The 18,281-nt window shown below is 34.1% G+C and overlaps 1 protein-coding gene across 1 annotated transcript; it reads left to right on the top strand.

The window, feature by feature from the left end:
- The first annotated feature begins 8,329 nt into the window (after positions 1-8,329).
- Positions 8,330-17,176, top strand: rdh8a (retinol dehydrogenase 8a). Its single transcript, XM_087809865.1, has 6 exons — positions 8,330-8,567; positions 13,168-13,329; positions 14,797-14,976; positions 15,716-15,809; positions 16,225-16,408; positions 16,487-17,176. Exons 1-6 carry the CDS (start codon positions 8,462-8,464, stop codon positions 16,712-16,714), a joined length of 954 nt encoding a protein of 317 aa, XP_087665991.1. The 5' UTR covers positions 8,330-8,461; the 3' UTR covers positions 16,715-17,176.
- Positions 17,177-18,281: the final 1,105 nt, after the last annotated feature.

Genomic DNA, 18,281 nt, shown 5'->3' with positions numbered 1-18,281 from the left:
AATCCTGTGACGCTCACGACTAAGACGGTTCTTTATAATTTACTACATCCTTTTATTCATCTTATGCATTTGTATATTTGTACATACACATATTTTTTATAAATAACAATCTGAATTCTACAGCAAATAAAGTGGTTAAAAAGTTACATTAGAAAGACACTAATATTTAACGGTGAGTTGCTGCCAGTGTGTATCTGCGCATCTTCACATTTCCACACAAGTCAGTCGTCTTGGAAATAACTCCTGAGGTTCCCACTGTGGGGTTTGCCTGCAGCTGAAGCAACAGATAACGCTTCTTCTTCTTCTTCTTCTTCTTCTTCTTCTTCTTCTCAAACCATCATTTCCTCACAATTAGCTGCTTCTGAATGTATCAACTCTTCCCAAGATTGGGTCCATTTTTTTTCTCTCTCTCTTTAAGCATTTTAACCTTTTATTTCCCCTCCCACAGTCCCCCCCCCGCTATTCTTTTCCTTCATTTGTTCTGTCCTCGGTAAGTTTGCATTCCACACCTCCTCTGTAGATCGCACACAAAGGGCCAGAAAGCACCAATGATGGGCTCCTGCAAACATTCCAGTCGCCACTTTATTTTTCCACAGTCGCAGTTTTTGTCCCACGAGAAGACGCTTTGGAGTTTGTGGGAGAGGTTTAAATAATTCAAGGGACTGGTGTATATTTTTTTGGGGGGAAAAATAAATTAATAAATGAATAAATATATAATGTATCATAATAAAAAAATATAAAAGAAAAAATCATGTTTCATTGTACACCTCAACTGTTAATTATTTGTTTTTATTTTATATTATATGAAATCTTTTCACAATAATTATGTATATTTAAAAGAAAAGGCAATACATTATTATTATTATTAAAGTTATTATCTTTTCACAATAATTATGTATATTTAAAAGAAAAAGCAAAACATTATTCTTACTAAATACTAAAGTTATTATGGATATATATATATATTACAATAATTATCTATATATTTAAAAGAAAAAGCAAAGCATTATTATTATTAAAGTTATTTTATTTATATATATATATAAAAATAAAATAACTTTAATATATATATATATAAATAAAATAACTTTAATAATAATAATGCTTTGCTTTTTCTTTTAAATATATACATAACTATACATAATTATATATATATATATATTTATATAAATAAAATAACTTTTATATATATATATATATATATATATAAAATAACTTTAATATTAATAATGCTTTGCTTTTTCTTTTAAATATATACATAATTATTGTGAAAAGATTTCATATAGTATAAAATAAAAATATATAATTAACAGTTGAGGTTTCAATTTCTTTAGTAAATACCTAAACATAAATAAACATACATACATAAAAAAATAATATTATAAAGGAAATGGTTTTTTTTCACTTCAACATTTTTTATGAAACGTTAAATAATACATGGATATAATGTAATTCAATTTTTTAGGAAAGTCTGGGCCTCTCCGAAGACGCTGCTGCCCCCGCGACCCGAACCTGGATAAGTGGTGGAAAATAACATTAAGAGAGATTAACAAGATTACAAATTAAATATACTGAAATTCTGGTACTTTATGAAGGTCATTGTCTAATTGGAGATAACATTTGTTACGTTTGCAGATGACAAAAAATATAAAAGACAAAAAATATAAAAGAAAAAATGATGTTTCATTGTACACCTCAACTTTTAATTATATATTTTTATTTTATACTATATGAAATCTTTTCACAATAATTATGTATATTTAAAAGAAAAGGCAAAACATTATTATTATTAAAGTTATTATGGATATATACATATATATATATATATATATATATATATATATATATATATATATATATATATATATATATATATATATATATATTTTCAATTTCATTAGTAAATACCTAAACATAAATAAACATACATACATAAAAAATGAATATTATAAAGGAAATGGTTTTTTTTCACTTCAACATTTTTTATTAAACGTTAAATAATACATGGATATAATGTAATTCAACTTTTTTAAGTAACAGGTAATAATAAGAGAAAACACAAGATGTGAGAGGAAAAGTTGATTTAAGGATTTAAAAACATCTTGTAAAAGAAAATATTGTTGCGTATTTTCCCAATAATGTATTTAAAAGTAGATATTCTAGGACCATTTTCCCGAGTTTTTTATGTATAATAAGTAGTTAACCATGTAGGTATTAATGTTAAAAGTGTAAATAAAAATGCCAGGTGGTCTCAGAGAGGGTCTAACGTGAGCGTGCATTATATCACACGATGAACGATACACTAGAACTCTACTAATGTATCAAGTATCAGCGAAGTCCCCCAAAAAAACTACACTGGCTCGTAAAACTTTAGAGTCGGCGAGCAGGAAATTGACAATAAAGCCATAAAGAGAGAAGAAAGGAGTGTGAGTTTCTTTTCTTTTGCAACCGTCTTTGACCTCGACATCAAAACAGGGGGGATTCTCACAGTGATCGGGGCTCCGGGCGCAGCTGTAATGTCAAACCTCGGGATGATACTGTGACCCGGGCTGTTAAAAACAAAGTGGATTAAACGGGCGAGTGAAGATTAGCTGGAGGAACAGTCAAGCGGGGACAAAGGTCAGGGGGGGGTGACGGGGAGAAAGTCCAAACGGATGAGCGTGTGCTGGCCTGTATCTGTCTCTTCTGGCTTCAATGTTTTTTTTGGGAGAATTCTAAAGAAATGTTCCTGTCACTCAACCAGCTTCTCACCTTATCTCCATCGTCACCTTCACTCCAAATCTGATAGAACGAGTTCCTCACTCATGCCACGTGTTGAATTCTTTGTCTTTGTGTAACTTCTATTGATTTTTTACTCTTTTTCAATATGATTCATTTCAAGTGTTTTTTTTCCAGATATTGCAGATGTATAACTCCATTTAAATGTGTGTATGTTTTTATCCAGTTGATAACAAAATGGAAGAAAAATGAAAAATATTGAAATACAGTTGAAAAGTCTAAAAATTAGATTACTGTCGAAAATCTTATGAAAACCGATGATTATTGGTTCATTATAGTTGAATATTGTTTAATAACAGTTGGAAATAGTTTGATTACAGTTGAAAATTGTTGGATTATAGTTGAAAATTGTTTTGTTATAGTTGAAAATTGTTTGATTATAGTTGAAAATTGTTTGATTATAGTTGAAAAGTGTTTGATTATAGTTGAAAATTGTTGGATTACAGTTGAAAATTGTTGGATTATAGTTGAAAATTGTTTTGTTATAGTTGAAAATTGTTTGATTATAGTTGAAAAGTGTTTGATTATAGTTGAAAATTGTTGGATTACAGTTGAAAATTGTTGGATTATAGTTGAAAATTGTTTGATTATAGTTGAAAATTGTTTGATTATAGTTGAAAAGTGTTTGATTATAGTTGAAAAGTGTTTGATTATAGTTGAAAATTGTTTGATTATAGTTGAAAATTGTTTGATTATAGTTGAAAATTGTTTGATTATAGTTGAAAAGTGTTTGATTATAGTTGAAAATTGTTTGATTATAGTTGAAAATTGTTTGATTTTAGTTGAAAAGTGTTTGATTATAGTTGAAAATTGTTTGATTATAGTTGAAAATTGTTTGATTTTAGTTGAAAAGTGTTTGATTATAGTTGAAAAGTGTTTGATTATAGTTGAAAATTGTTTGATTATAGTTGAAAATTGTTTGATTATAGTTGAAAATTGTTTGATTATAGTTGAAAAGTGTTTGATTATAGTTGAAAATTGTTTGATTATAGTTGAAAATTGTTTGGTTATAGTTAAAAATTGTTTGATTATAGTTGAAAATTGTTTGATTATAGTTGAAAATTGTTTTATTATAGTTGAAAATTGTTTAATTATAGTTGAAAATTGTTTGATTATAGTTGAAAATTGTTTGATAATAGGTGAAAATTGTTTGATAAAGGTTGACATTTTTTCATTATAGTTAACATTGTTTGAAACAGTTAAAAATGGTTTCATTATAGTTTCAAATTGTTTGATTATAGTTGAAAATTGTTTCATTATAGTTTCAAATTGTTTCATTATATTATATTCCATATTATTATATGGTTCAATAACAGTCAAGATGTTTTAATTCAGTTGGAAACAGTTTGATAACAGTTGGAAATTGTTTGATTACAGTTGGGATTGTTTGATAACCGTAGAAAATTGTTTGATTACAGTTGAAAATGTTTTGAAATTGTTTGATAACAGTTGAAAATGTTTTGAAATTGTTTGATAACAGTTGAAAAGTATTTGGTTAAAGTTGACAATTGTTTGAAATTGTTTGATTACAGTAAAAAAAAAAAGGTTTAACATTTTTAGGTTTAACATTTAACAGTTATTTCAGTTGAAAATTGTTTGATAAGAGTTGATGTTGTAAGATTGTTTTTGTAAGATGTACACAGAAATAAAACTCTGAATGGTTAGATTGTATAAAAAGAACAGATATAGAACTGTCGATGTGTGTAAAGGAAAAGAGATATAGTTCCATACAAACATAATCTATTTTGAGCACCAAAAAAATCTATTTTTTCTGCTTTGCTAATGCTTAACCCTGACAATAAATTAAATTTTCTGTAAACCAGTAAAGCAGAATGAGTGCACGAATGCTCCTACCCAGGTGCAAAACAAATAGACTCAGGGACTCATTCATCCCTCGGGCTATTAAATTGTACAATTCTGAGTTCGGGGGCAGGAGTGGAGTGAAAGTATCTGGATGTTCTATTCTATGTTAGTCTTTGTATCCTTTGTCTTTGTTGTTTTTCTTTGACCTAAGTTCTTTATCTTTATCTTTAGACTTAGATTGTGTCATCTTGTTCTTCCTCTTTATGTTCTTCTTCTTATTTTATTTTTTATGTATTATTTTTTATTGTTTATGAAAAATTGCTGGCTATTGGTAAAAAACAATTTAGATCAATAAAGTTTTACCTTACCTTACCTTACCTTACCTTAAACCTTTTTTTAATTATGATTTAAATGTTGTTTCTTTGATTCAATACTACTTGTTTTCCATTAGAGAATAGATCAAGGAAGTCCTGCTACATTAGGTTTCAATTTGTATGATGTCCCCCATTACCATCTGGATCCATTGATCCTTTGAAGGATTTGTGTCTATTATAGAGTGCATTCTGGGAAATTCTCATCTTTACAAAATACAGCAGCAATTTTATGTAATAAAAAAGATGACTGTGATGCTAGAGTAGGATTTGTTAACGTTGTTTTAGGGTTGCTATCGAACATTGCTCTAGGCTTGCCTACTTGGGAACAACACCTACAAAAACCTAGAAAAAATGTATTTATTTTATTTTATTTCTATTGCCTTGTTCTATTGTCTAGAATATTTTAAACAAATTGGTAATTGTTCCTGAAAACTGGTTGTAAACACACATCACAGCAATCCTTTAGAAAAAAAAACAAACCATGAAGCCTTTGTTAAACGTGGCTCATGCCTAGTTTGAGGAACATTCCAAATACAGCCATCATCAGCTCCGTGTGACAGCGAGAGGAAATGAGACTTGAACCTGATGAAAGCTGACTCTCAGCTGTCAGGTCGCAGGACAGTTAATCAAAAGTTTGGATCAGAAAGTCTTGATTTCATTATCTTTTTCAAAAAAAAAAAAAAAAAATCTTTTTCAATTTAAATCAGCCGGCTGCTTTCCCCGACGCAGCGGGGAGGTTCAGTTCCCCTCCATTGATCAGGTTTTCCTTTCCAGTGCCCCACCGATGATATCCAACAAATCATCCGGAGAGTGTAGACAGCCATTATGATGTGTGTGTGTGTGTGTGTGTGTGTGTGTGTGTGTGTGTGTGTGTGTGTGTGTGCCCTCTGCTTTCATCCATTAGTGACCATGCTGCTTCACACTGTGTTAACATGTTGAGATGGGGAGAGGTCAAAGGGTCAAACCAGGGGTGGGGACGACAACAAGAGGCAGAAGATACATCATTATCTGATTGTCTGAGCGACCACAGAGGCAGAGAGTATCGTTTGAAAACTTCTGGGTGATTGAATCAACACCTCTGCTCTACTTGGATAAGCTTTGACATATGTCCCTGATAACAAATGTCTAAATAATGCAATTTACTTACTTGAGTTGCGTGAATTTGCTGCTTACTTTTAGCACATTAGTGCATTTCAGTTTAGGTCCTATTATTTATTATATTAATTTGAATGGCTTTTGCACAAATTATTAAAAGTAATTGTACTCCTTTTTAAAAATGAATCAGTTTGTAATAATAATTCAGTTTCAATTAAAAAATGAAAAACTTATTTAGCAAGTATACTGTATATCCAAACACACTTAACTAATGAATGAACTAATAATTATTTTATTATACTACACTTGTATGTGGGGTTATCCATGAAAAATAGCTAGGACTACATTTCCAGGGGATACATTACATGGCTTTTACTTCATTTATTTAACATTTAATGGCAAAGGCGACACAATCGGCCTCACAAACCACTTTATTTGCCAAGTATATTAAGAAAGTTATGTATGAATTTCTCCGGCTGTTGGTATCTCTTAAGGGATTTACATTTTTCTGCAAACAGGTAATAGAATAGAAATGAAAAATAGAATAATATAAAATATATACATTTATATATATATAAACATTTATATATATATATATATATATATATATATATATATATATATATATATATATATTGTTATTTTAAAAGTGCTTAAAAATAAATCAGGAATTGGCACATTAAAAAAAGTGAAAACAAATAAATACTGTTTTTTATTGATTTACACCGGAAGGCCGGAGTCTGGTTTTGCTTGAGGTTTCTGCCTGTTAAAATTAAGCTTCGTCCTTTTCCATCATCAGTCATTGTGATTTGCTGGTAGCTGTTTTTCCTCTTCTCTTTTAAAGTCTTGTCGAAAGTGTCTTAAGATAACACAGTTTTAATTTGACTTTAAATAAAATTGAATTCAAAATAAATACTGAACACTAATATCTTTTTTTTTTTAAAACATTGTGGTTATAGGAGTTAAAATAGTATAATTTTCTTCTTGTTAAAGAAAACATAATCCATAAAATGCGTAAATATTTGTATATATATATATATGACATAATAGATTATAAAAGCAGATGACATGCAGAGTCCTCCAGTTATATATTACATTCTCCACTGTGTGACCTTTCACCCGCAAGATGAAGCAAGTGTGTTTTGAGATTTTATCAGACACCCTTTGCCCTCTTTTTTTGAGCATCAAGTGACAGTCCATAGGTCATCGGAGACATGGTAAATAGAAATAAGAGGTCGTCTGTTTACTTCCCAGATCTATTTCTCAACTCCTGCCTCTATATTCTACTTTATCCTCTTCTGCAGATAGTAAGTAAGTCATTTATATTTATAGATTTTTTCAGACCAGGGTCACAAAGCGCTTAAACAATCAGAACAATAGTCAATAAAACATATACTTTAAAGGTCAAGATAACACCGAGAACAACACAGGAGTTCCAGAAAATCAAGTAAGAACCTGCATAAATAAAAATGTCTTAAGATGTTTCTTGAAGGAGTCAGTAGATTCCGCTGCTACTTCCAATAACACACTCGGCTACATCTCAAATAATAAATAAATAGTGACATTCTACTCTACAAAAAGGTTGCTATTTATTTTGTTGCTAACAAACTACAATTCTAGAGTTTTCACTTGGTCCCATTTTTAATGAAAGCGAGTTAACTTCAAGCATTATTTACATTAGTTTTGTTGAGGGGGTCGTTGCGTCTTCTCGCCGCCAGGTGTCGGTAGATCACAGTTTATTTACCAACACAAACTATGACCTGTAAAAAGAAAAAAACTCTGTAAAAAAAAACAAACTGGGCCAAACAGTTGACAAATTAACAAGCGGATCAGGAATCAGATGGATTATCGTTTTCGACAAATATTCGTGGATCAAATCAGGTGATTCTACTTTCTTTTTAAAAAATATATAAGTGTTTAAATGGTAGAGGAAGTTTTTTTTAAAGATGTAATGGGCTCCGTTCGTCTTTAAATAGACCTGCCACGGAGTTATGTATACAATGCGCCACATAAATATTGCGTCATGGTCATTTTTTTTGTCGTCAGGGGGGTCACCAGCCAAGAAATCAAAAATAGGCTCTGCCCCCCTCGCAAACGTGCACGCGCGCGCACACATTTTAAAGGGAATTAAGTTTAAAGGCAGGGGGGGGTTGGGGGTGAGGAGGGGGGACAAGTTCAAAACCTCTCCTGCAGGGAGTGTTTCTGTTTGCCCTTTAAAAAAAAAAAAAAAAAAAGTTAATTTCAGGAGCATGTGACTGAGTCTCAGGGGCTCACATGGCTGCTCGGGCTCTATGATCCGCTTTAGTTTTTTAAAGTCCCTATAATCGTGTGACTCCCTCCGACAGTGACCATCCGGAGCGGAGAGGACCCGCCAGACCAGAAGAAACCACGGCGTCTACCGCGGGCGGATCATGGCGAACAGCGGGCAGAAAGTTGTTCTGATCACCGGCTGCTCCTCCGGCATCGGGCTGCGGATCGCCGTCACGCTGGCCAAAGATGAAAAGAAGCGTTACCATGGTAAATGCGCTTTTCTTCTCGCATGCTTTTTTTTTTTTTTTTCTTTGATCGGACCTATTGGCAGCGAGCAACGATAGGAGACGCTCGCTGGCAAATGGTCACCATTTCCTTTGCGCCTTGAACGAATCGTCTTACGCACAAAGTTAGGTTGAGTTTCGTGCGTAAGTTTGGTTTTGCGACTAAACTCTGTTTATTTTTTGTTGTTGGAGGGGGGCGGGGGGAACCATTTGGCTTCAGCAAACCAGTCCAGGATTATAATCAGAAATCTAAAGTTTCCAAAGCTCTGCCACTGGAAATATGCCTCTCTTTTTCCTAAAAAAAAAAAGAAAAAAAAGACGCTTGTCAGTTCTCTTTCAAGTGACATCTCCGACACAAAAGCCTCTTTTATAGCTGTGGGTTGTATGTAGACCGCCTGTCCCGGGTTAGTGCCGTGTCTAATGTGCCCCTAAAGCTCCGAGAGAAGAAGAAGGGGGTTGGTGGTGGTGGTGGGGACAAAGTTTGAGAACCTTACAAGTTGAGATCACTGGAGAGCAAGGATCTTATGTGAAGTCTTCATTGATGCACAGTTGAAATCCGACTGACCTTGACTCTTGAGGAATTCATCTTTTTCCTACAAATGATCAAATATGATACAATAAAAATGGTTTATCCCAATAGGATATTGGTCATAGTCAGCGAGGTCGCACTAAAACCCCCCCCCCCAAATTAATCTTATTATTGAGTGTCAACAACTTGCACTGTGTGACTCAAACACCTCCTGGGCTTTGATGCTAATCCGTTCTGTTCTAAAAACAATGAGATTTCGGATTAATCCGAACTCATTGCAAGAAAACCCTCAGATTAAGCCGTGTCGCAACCCAGAAAAGACTCTTGTGTCGGGCGGGCTGCGAGGTTTATACCAGGATGTTTAGGCTGCCCAAGTGTAATTCCTGCAGGAGCCGGAGGAACAGTGGCTCTATTGTTCACTTTTCTCCACCAATTTATAAATCTCTTTGTTGCGTCACTTAAATGCTCCTCTCAAGACCCGCAATAAGATTCCTTTTTTTTAAACCATTTGTTTGTTCTTAAAGCAAACATATTCAAATAATTGAACACATTTTTCAAAGTGCAAATATTAGTCACGTTTAAACGATATTAATATGTGTAGCTGTAGAAGAGGCCCGTGGGCCACATCTGGATGACAAGAAGTTGAATTGCATATAAATCAAGAGGCTTATGCAAATGTTGAGATAAGGTAAATGGACCTAAGGGCAGTTAAGATGCAGCCTCATGTAGAGATGGACCATTTGTCCTTGTTTACTTTGTTTGTTCTCCTATGTTTGCGTATGTTTCCTCCAGTGACATTTGCGGATGAGACTTTCAAGACTAGGACAACTGAGGAAACCAAATAGTTACCTAAGTGTGACTAAGATCATATCTCGATTTATTCAGCTACTAGACTGTAGCCTTAAATAAAAAACATTAGTTTCTGAGGCAACTTGGACGTAAACAAGGAACTCAACTATTCAGGAACAACTTATCTCATAACATTATACTTTGTAAATGAATAACTCGATTCTGTTTTGGTTGAAAGATCTTTGTCAACATATGCACCGAACACACACTTTTTAACACAGTGTTGTTGTGCGTGTTGACAAAGTTGTGTAGGTGTCACCATCACATACTCCAGTTTCTTTAAGTTCATCATTTATAAGTGAGTTTTCACAATCAATATTATCAAAAAACAAGAGGAATAAGGGGAAATACTTAAGTAACTCAGGATTTTTAAAGATAGCATTAGCATGTTGCTAACTAGTATTGGAATTTCACTTGATTTCCAAACAATGTCTCCACTGTTTGAACATTTTACAATGAAATCAGAACTTGAACATGTTGGTAAATGTTGTTCTGATAATACTATTTGCCAGATTGCAATCTGGCAAACAGTGTTATCTCCTTGGTGGGTGTATTTACATTTACATTTATTTAATCATTTTTGCTAAAACAAAGAAACCCCCCCCAGAAAGTGATGATCACTCTCTTCTCTGAATTATTTAAATTAATTAAGAAACAATTAATGCAATAATAGATCGTAAAAAAAAGAACATCTAAAATAATTAATAAGGTCAGTTATAAAAGGTGTTTACTCGTCCACTACAAGATGACCGCATCGTGACTCCAGAAGTTATGGTGCCACCTATAGTCACGGAGGAGATGTTACACATTATTCATCGACAAGATGTGTTTTAAAATATAAACAAACAGTTACAATTGAACAAACAAAACGTGTTTTATTGTACAAAAACAGACAGTATGTTTGAATGACCAGACCAGCCGCTCCAACTTTTATTGCGAGGGCGAAGCTGAGTTCTGACTCAATCAGGAAGAAGGTGAATGTTTACCTCAGCTGACTGACACACTCTCCTTTCCAAACGTGATAACGTCAATCAGGCCTTTCGGGCCGAACACAGCGCGAGGATAACAGCCTGACAGAGCACTGATAACTGCCGCCGGTGATGGATCTCTGGCCCGTATGTGGGCTAATGCGTGGCCAGCCCGAGAGGTCAAATAATCAATTCTCCGTTGTGAAAGAAGCAGACGGGGGGGGAGCGTTCAAGAACTTTGATCGACTCTGTCACAGCTATCACTTTCGCAGACAAACTAATTTGCTCCATTTGCCTTTATTGCTGAATTTCAAATGCTTCCTCTCACGTGGGCTTTCGGACACAAAACCGGAGAAAGGGTTTTTATTAAGATTAACTGTCGCTAAAGATTACCACCAATCCCTCTTAATCCAGCAACTACTGCAAATCACTAGCGATGTTTAATCTCAAACATTCTGTGTGCTAACACTACAGTATATTGCTAGCTACTTCTTATAAGTAAGTAAGTAATATTTATTTATATAGCACTTTTCCAGACCAGGGTCACAAAGCGCTTTTATAATCAAAACAATACTCAAAAAAGTATATACTTTAAAGATCAAGATAATACTGAGAACAACACAGGAGTTCGCAGAAGTTCCACGCTGTATATTTGCACTGGTAAATAACGTATTATATTGTACTATATAATACTTAAAAATGGGTTTAATTCCATTAGATTATGGGATTTTGTCAATTTAATTGTATTAGTTTTTAATGCGATTTTGATAACTGTTCAGTGTACTGGCTTCTGATTGGCTCAGAGACTTAGCATCAATGCTATTTTAGCATTCAGCTGCCTGCTCTTCAGTGTTTTCTTTTTGTGTTTTCTTTTTTTAATGTATAATTGTGCGTTTGTTGTAACCCTCACGGTCAGAAGTAACCACTGTGCGTCTTGGTTTCCTGGTTCTAAACGTAAACGCTTAAAGAAGGTCTTAACTATCGTAGGGATGGAGTTAATTATACTGTGTCTACTTCATGGAATTTCCTTATCATGGGTTGTGTTAGAACTTAAGTCCAACCCTAAATCTTAAAAGCTTAAATCAGGTAAATATAGTTGATAGAAATAAATTAAATAGTAGAGTCAAAAATAAATGCAAACATAATTTAGGGGTGACAGTTGAAAGGAATCACACAATATGTTACGATGACAATATGAAATATATCTGGATATATCACAATATTGTTGTCGCAATAATCTTCACGGCTTATTAAAAACTTTAAATACAGTGTAACATGCAGACACCGGTTTAATTTTGAATCTTAAGTTCTTCCAAAATATCATTAACACCATCATCTGTAGAACTTGGCGACGTCATACCAGAGGTCAAAGTTGCATAATAATCGCAGTATTGTCATTCTTCACACTTCTAGTATCAGTGCATGTTGATATCAAGATGTGACTCTTGTCCAGAAGCTTGCTAACTAGAAAAATAAGATGTTAAAATGGCCGCAAACAATCTAGAAATGTTGATTAAATTGCTGCATTTTGAAGAAAATATAAGTGAAGCTGTGTCAGATTTTGTATTTTGAGATGATAAACAAAAGTCTTTCTTTGTTCTGAGTAGTTGAAGGCTATGCTACCATTAGCATTTAAAGGGATAGTTCAACTCAAATTCAAATTTCCCTCATGTTCGACTACGAGTTGGGATTATATTCAGAGCAACCAGTTCCTTTTGTTATAAACCTATTTTAATTTAGTGACTGGTGCTCAGTTGTTGTCGTCTTCATCTTTGTCCAAAAAGACACACTTAAAAACCTCCAAATTCCTACCTGGTTCTTGTCTGTAACGTCCATCTTGCATTGAAGAAATTGTTTCGAAAAAAGGAAAATTTGTGAATATTTTAAGTGTTTTGAAGCGGAAGTTACTAATATAGACTTCAATACAAGAGGAACGTTACAGACGAGCAGTAATTGGATGTTTTTAAGTGTCTTTTTGGAGGAAGATGAAGACGACGACAACTGAGCACTGGTCGCTACATTAAAATGAACTATCAATTTTTGCCTATAACTCTAAAAAGGAAGAGATTACTCTGAAAATAATCCCACGAAAATGAGTGAATGTTGGGTTAACTAAGGGTTCAGTTCAACGAAGGCATTTTTGTAACTGGAAGGATTGTAACTCTGATGAGATGACTTTCAACTTGGTGAGTTTTTATAACATTTTATTTTCATTTATTTCCGTGCTCTCCCGACAGTGATCGCGACGATGCGAGACCTGAGGAAGAAGGACAAGCTGGTGGAGGCGGCCGGCGAGTCGTTTGGGAAGAACTTGACCTTGCTACCGCTGGACGTGTGCAGCGACGAGTCAGTCAAGCAGTGCATCAACAACGTCAAGGATCGCCACATCGACATCCTGAGTGAGTGGAGCGACGCCCGCAACCTCCTTCTAGTCCCTTCTCAGGATCACCAGCAGTTTAGAGTCACAGATGAGAAATCCTTCTTTAGATGATACCGTGAAGACTCAACGGTTTAATTTTGAGAGCAACACTAGCAGATTCTACGGTCGTCCAGTGAAGCAGCCAAAATGTCACGTCACAGTGTTATTACCGCAATCAAAATGCAACCTGATGACTCAGTGTTGTGCACAGGCTGTCACAGTTCGAGCGAGCAACACGCACACAAACACCTTTTGTGTGTCTGTGTTTGTGTGAGTGTAGTCTTTGTGTAAACAACCCACCAGCGGCTGAGGGTTAACTTGTGTCACCACGTGTTGCCCGGATGTTATTAGCTTGATTTAACAAGATGTTGGAGTAAAAAACAAAACAAAAAAAACAGCCTTTTATTTGTGTAAAGAGCCTCGTTTTTTACTTCAGGTTCAGTTTCCCTGTAATTAACCGAGAGCCAGAGGTTGTTTGTCTGACTGGTTACGTCACGCTGCGGTGTTGTGGTGCCACACTGACATCTAGTGGAGAGAACGGAGATCGTTCAGTGATGACGCTTGTCTGAGTTTAGCTAAAATATAAATTAACTAATTGAAGTAAATTTAAGATTATAATCGGACGAAAACACGCATCACATATTGACTTTAAACCAATAACATTTAACGTTACAAATTGGTTGAATTATGTTTATTTTATTGTGCTGGAATAAGAAGGTTTTTGTTTCTTTATCATTCAATCCAAAAAAAAAGTTGCTTCTATAAATAAATTAAATAAAAAATTAGGCTTTAATTGAGTTAATTTCAATTTTGGGGATTGAATAAATAACACAAATGTATTACCCATAAAACACAAAAAAAGATGACTTGAAAAAAGTTGATTTTTATTTGTTTTTTTCCTTTCTTTAATTGAAGTAACTTTTTATTATTATTCTTTTTAATTTAAATTATATTTATTTTCCTTCGATTGAATAATAAAGAAAAAACCCTATAATAAGAACTGCATGAAACCGAATTAAATACGTATATTTAAATAGCTTAAATTACCTTTTTATTCATATTTGATTTTCCACTAATTATTTATTTTTATATTTTTAATTATGACTTTTTTTTTGTCTGTATGTATAATTATGTTCATAGTAATACTACATTTAACAATAGAATGTTAAACTGGAGAAAAGATCTTTATTTTTAATCACCTGCTATTTTTTCCATGTAAGAATTTGAAACCTGGACTTAAAGACAAGCCTAATTATAATTATTATTTGTCTGTACATTTGAATGTGTAAACCTTTATTTAATTTAATCAACCACAACATGTTGAGCCAACTCAATATTTCTGTCAACCGTCAATCAATTATTTATATATACAGGAGTAATGTTATAATAATGATACATTTATTCAGAGGTTGTTATTCAGTACATGACATTTGTTTCTGTGTGTCAGTAAACAACGCCGGGGTGGGTCTCCTGGGACCCGTGGAGAGCATCAGCATCGAGGAAATGAAGCGAGTGTTCGAGACCAACTTCTTCGGGGTCGTGCGTATGATCAAGGAAGTGATGCCCGACATGAAGAAGAGGCGAGCGGGACACATCGTGGTCATGAGCAGCGTGATGGGACTGCAGGGTAGGAACTCTATTGTACAATAGAATCATGAAGATGTGTAAGGTCGAAGTTTATAGAAACAAAACAATGAATGAAGTATTTATTTAAGCAAAAAAAAGAAGGACAATTGTTTTTTTAAATAAGATTTATTACCTCGAATGAAGTTCTGATGACCAAAAATATAATGGATATTATATATATTATATCGGTATTATAGAGACATGTCTGCAGGTTCATATCAATAATGAGTAAAGGAAAGTAAATAAATTGTTTACTAAAAAATTAGGACTAGAAAAATAACTCAGAGAACTTTTGTCAAGCAACTCTTTTTTACTGTTTTAGCCACAAAATTACATCCAACTGTATTTGAAAGACACTTGATAACAATGAGGTCAATGGTTGAAGTTCCTGAACTCGCTGGCACAGCACACAGGAACTATCTTTAAATACTTTAGAACAGCACCAATTATAATATCATTTTATCAATTTTGTTTTTATCTGTTCTACTGTATTTTAGTTTTTTTGCCTAGAGAAAAACATATAGAATTATTAGGGGAGATGAAAACAAATGTTTTCAAGTAAATAGTCTAATCAGGTAGTCATGCATGTTAATAAAAAGTAAGTTATTAGGACATTATATGTGTTTTAATCCAGTCATAACCATGAATTATCAACGTTATACATGTTTAATTAATGTCATGCTTGGTTGATTTAAAAAAAATGGATGAACCGTTAACTAATATGTTGTGTCGTCTTGTAGGAGTTGTTTTTAATGATGTTTACACGGCATCGAAGTTCGCCATGGAAGGATTCTGCGAGAGTATGGCAGTGCAGCTGCTGAAGTTCAACATCAGGTCAGTGCAGTTCATTTATTCACCGAGACGAAAAACTGTTCTTGGAGAACTTGTTTTTTTAATAATTAAATTAAAAATATTTGTTAAAACCACAGATACCATTATATATAAGTTAAGTTAGTTGATGTTTCCTCTATTTTATTATATAATATAACTTTGTGGGGTAAGAACTATTGAATATATCTTAAATAAAATAGTTTTTATATAGTGATTTAAAAAAAAAACAATATGGGGGAAATAAATACAATTGGTGACATATAAAGATTAGAAAACAAAAACGATTTTGGAATGTCAGAGTAGATAAGGAAGCACATTTATTAATAAATAATGACATGACATAATCTGTTGTTTTTTTTAAGAAAATCATACATTTTGGACTAGTTAAGCTTTCATAAAACCACATGTCTCTCCCCAGGTTGTCCATGATCGAGCCCGGCCCGGTGCACACTGAGTTTGAGACAAAAATGATGGAGGACGTGGCAAAGATGGAGTATCCAGGGGTGGACGCAGACACGGTTCATTACTTTAAAGATGTTTATTTGCCGTCGTCCATAGATATCTTCGAGGCCATGGGTCAGACCCCGGACGACATAGCCAAAGTAAGAAGTGCAAGATTTATATGGTTCTGTCCGCACGAGCGTTAAAAAAATTGATACTTTTGTCGTTTCATCCTCCAGTGCACTAAGAAGGTCATCGAGTCAAGCAGCCCACGCTTCAGAAATCTGACCAACAGCCTCTACACACCCATCGTGGCATTGAAGTACGCCGACGAGACCGGCGGCCTGTCCGTCAACACCTTCTACAACCTGCTTTTTAATTTCGGGCCCCTCATGCACATCACCATGAGCATCCTCAAGTGTCTGACCTGCAGCTGCCTGCGGAGACGGACCGTCTCTCCCAACTGAAGCGGATCCTTTTCGACTTTCCTCGCCGTCCGGTTCGTGACTAGATTAGAACCGATAACTCCAGAAGCGCCCGGGGTCGGCGACCCGAAAAAAAACCCATACATGAGCAGAAATCGCAAACAGAAAACTGGATCCGTGTTTGATTGAACAAGGTTATAATTTACTCAGATTTCACAGATGTTTTTATTGTTTTAAAAAAAAGAAGATTTATAAGTCCCATGGACAAGACAGCAAAGCACAAGTTCAGTTTCAGAGAAATATAAACTAGATAATATTAATTTGTGTCTTTAACAATGAATGCTTCTATTGTGACCATAATATTATTTTACCGAGTGTTCTCAAGGTCAAAACTGCTGTTTAATGATATTTTGAAAATCTTTTGTAAATGTGTTTGAAGGCTTTTATCTTGCATATTTAATCAATCTATTTGATTTTGAAATAAAAAGAGAAAATGATAGTTAATTTTCGCAGCCTGTTCCTGTAATACCCATTCGTCTCCAACAGGGGGTAGTATTTCACAGTTTTCATTTTCCAAAGCCTTGTCCTGCCAGACGAAGATCGTTTACTGGCCATGAAACAAAGTTCAATGGGTTTATTTAAAACTTGTTTATTCATTGAGGTGCGTGTTGAGGCTCAACGCCAGAGAGATGTTTTTTTCATGTAGTTTGTTTTTGTACCGATTATAATTTCTCTTAATCACTAGTTGCATCTCTGCGCTTGTTGTGTCAGGAGTTTATCTCACGTTTCCTTTCAGACATGAAGATCAGGTAAGTTTCCCACAATTCAAGCTTGTACAATTCCCCAATACAAAATAATTCGTTTTATCTAAATAGAACATTTGTAAAGAAGCATTATAACCAATAGATTTTGTTAAATACAATACAATGCAATGAATAAGTTAATATTAAATGAAAGAAGGATGAAAAACATAAGGTCACTTGTTAAGTTACTAAAATATTGATTTGGTTAAGGAACACATTCATTACCAAATTGATGAAAATATAAACATTTTCAATATAAAGCAGAACTTTATGGCATTGTTTGTTGTATATATACGACATATGCTGCATTTTGTATACTTTCATCATATTATTCCCTAATAAAGGAAATGGATGAATGAAAGGATGGATGAGTGGATGCATGAATGGGTGTAAGCAGCGATTGATGCATGGATGGGTTGATAAAGAAAAGGACAGATGGATGCATGAATGGATGGTGTAGGGATGGATGAAAGGATGGATTGGTGGATGGATGTATTGATGTATTGATGAAAGGATGCATGGATAGATATACAGATGGTTGGTGGAACGATCGATGGATGAAAGGATGGATTGGTGGAACGATAGATGGATGAAAGGATGGATGGTGGATGGATGTATTGATGAAGGGATGGATGGTGGATCGATCGATGGATGAAGGGATGGATGGTGGATCGATCAATGGATGGATGGTGGATCGATCAATGGATGAAGGGATGGATGGTGGATCGATCAATGGATGAAAGGATGGATGGTGGATCGATCAATGGATGAAAGGATGGATGGATAGATATACATATGGATAGTGG

Source organism: Callionymus lyra, chromosome 15 (assembly GCF_982586985.1).
Source record: "Callionymus lyra chromosome 15, fCalLyr1.hap1.1, whole genome shotgun sequence".
NCBI classification, from domain to species: domain Eukaryota; kingdom Metazoa; phylum Chordata; class Actinopteri; order Syngnathiformes; family Callionymidae; genus Callionymus; species Callionymus lyra.
Note: the sequence above shows the minus strand (reverse complement) of the source record. Positions and strands in the feature narration are given on the sequence as shown.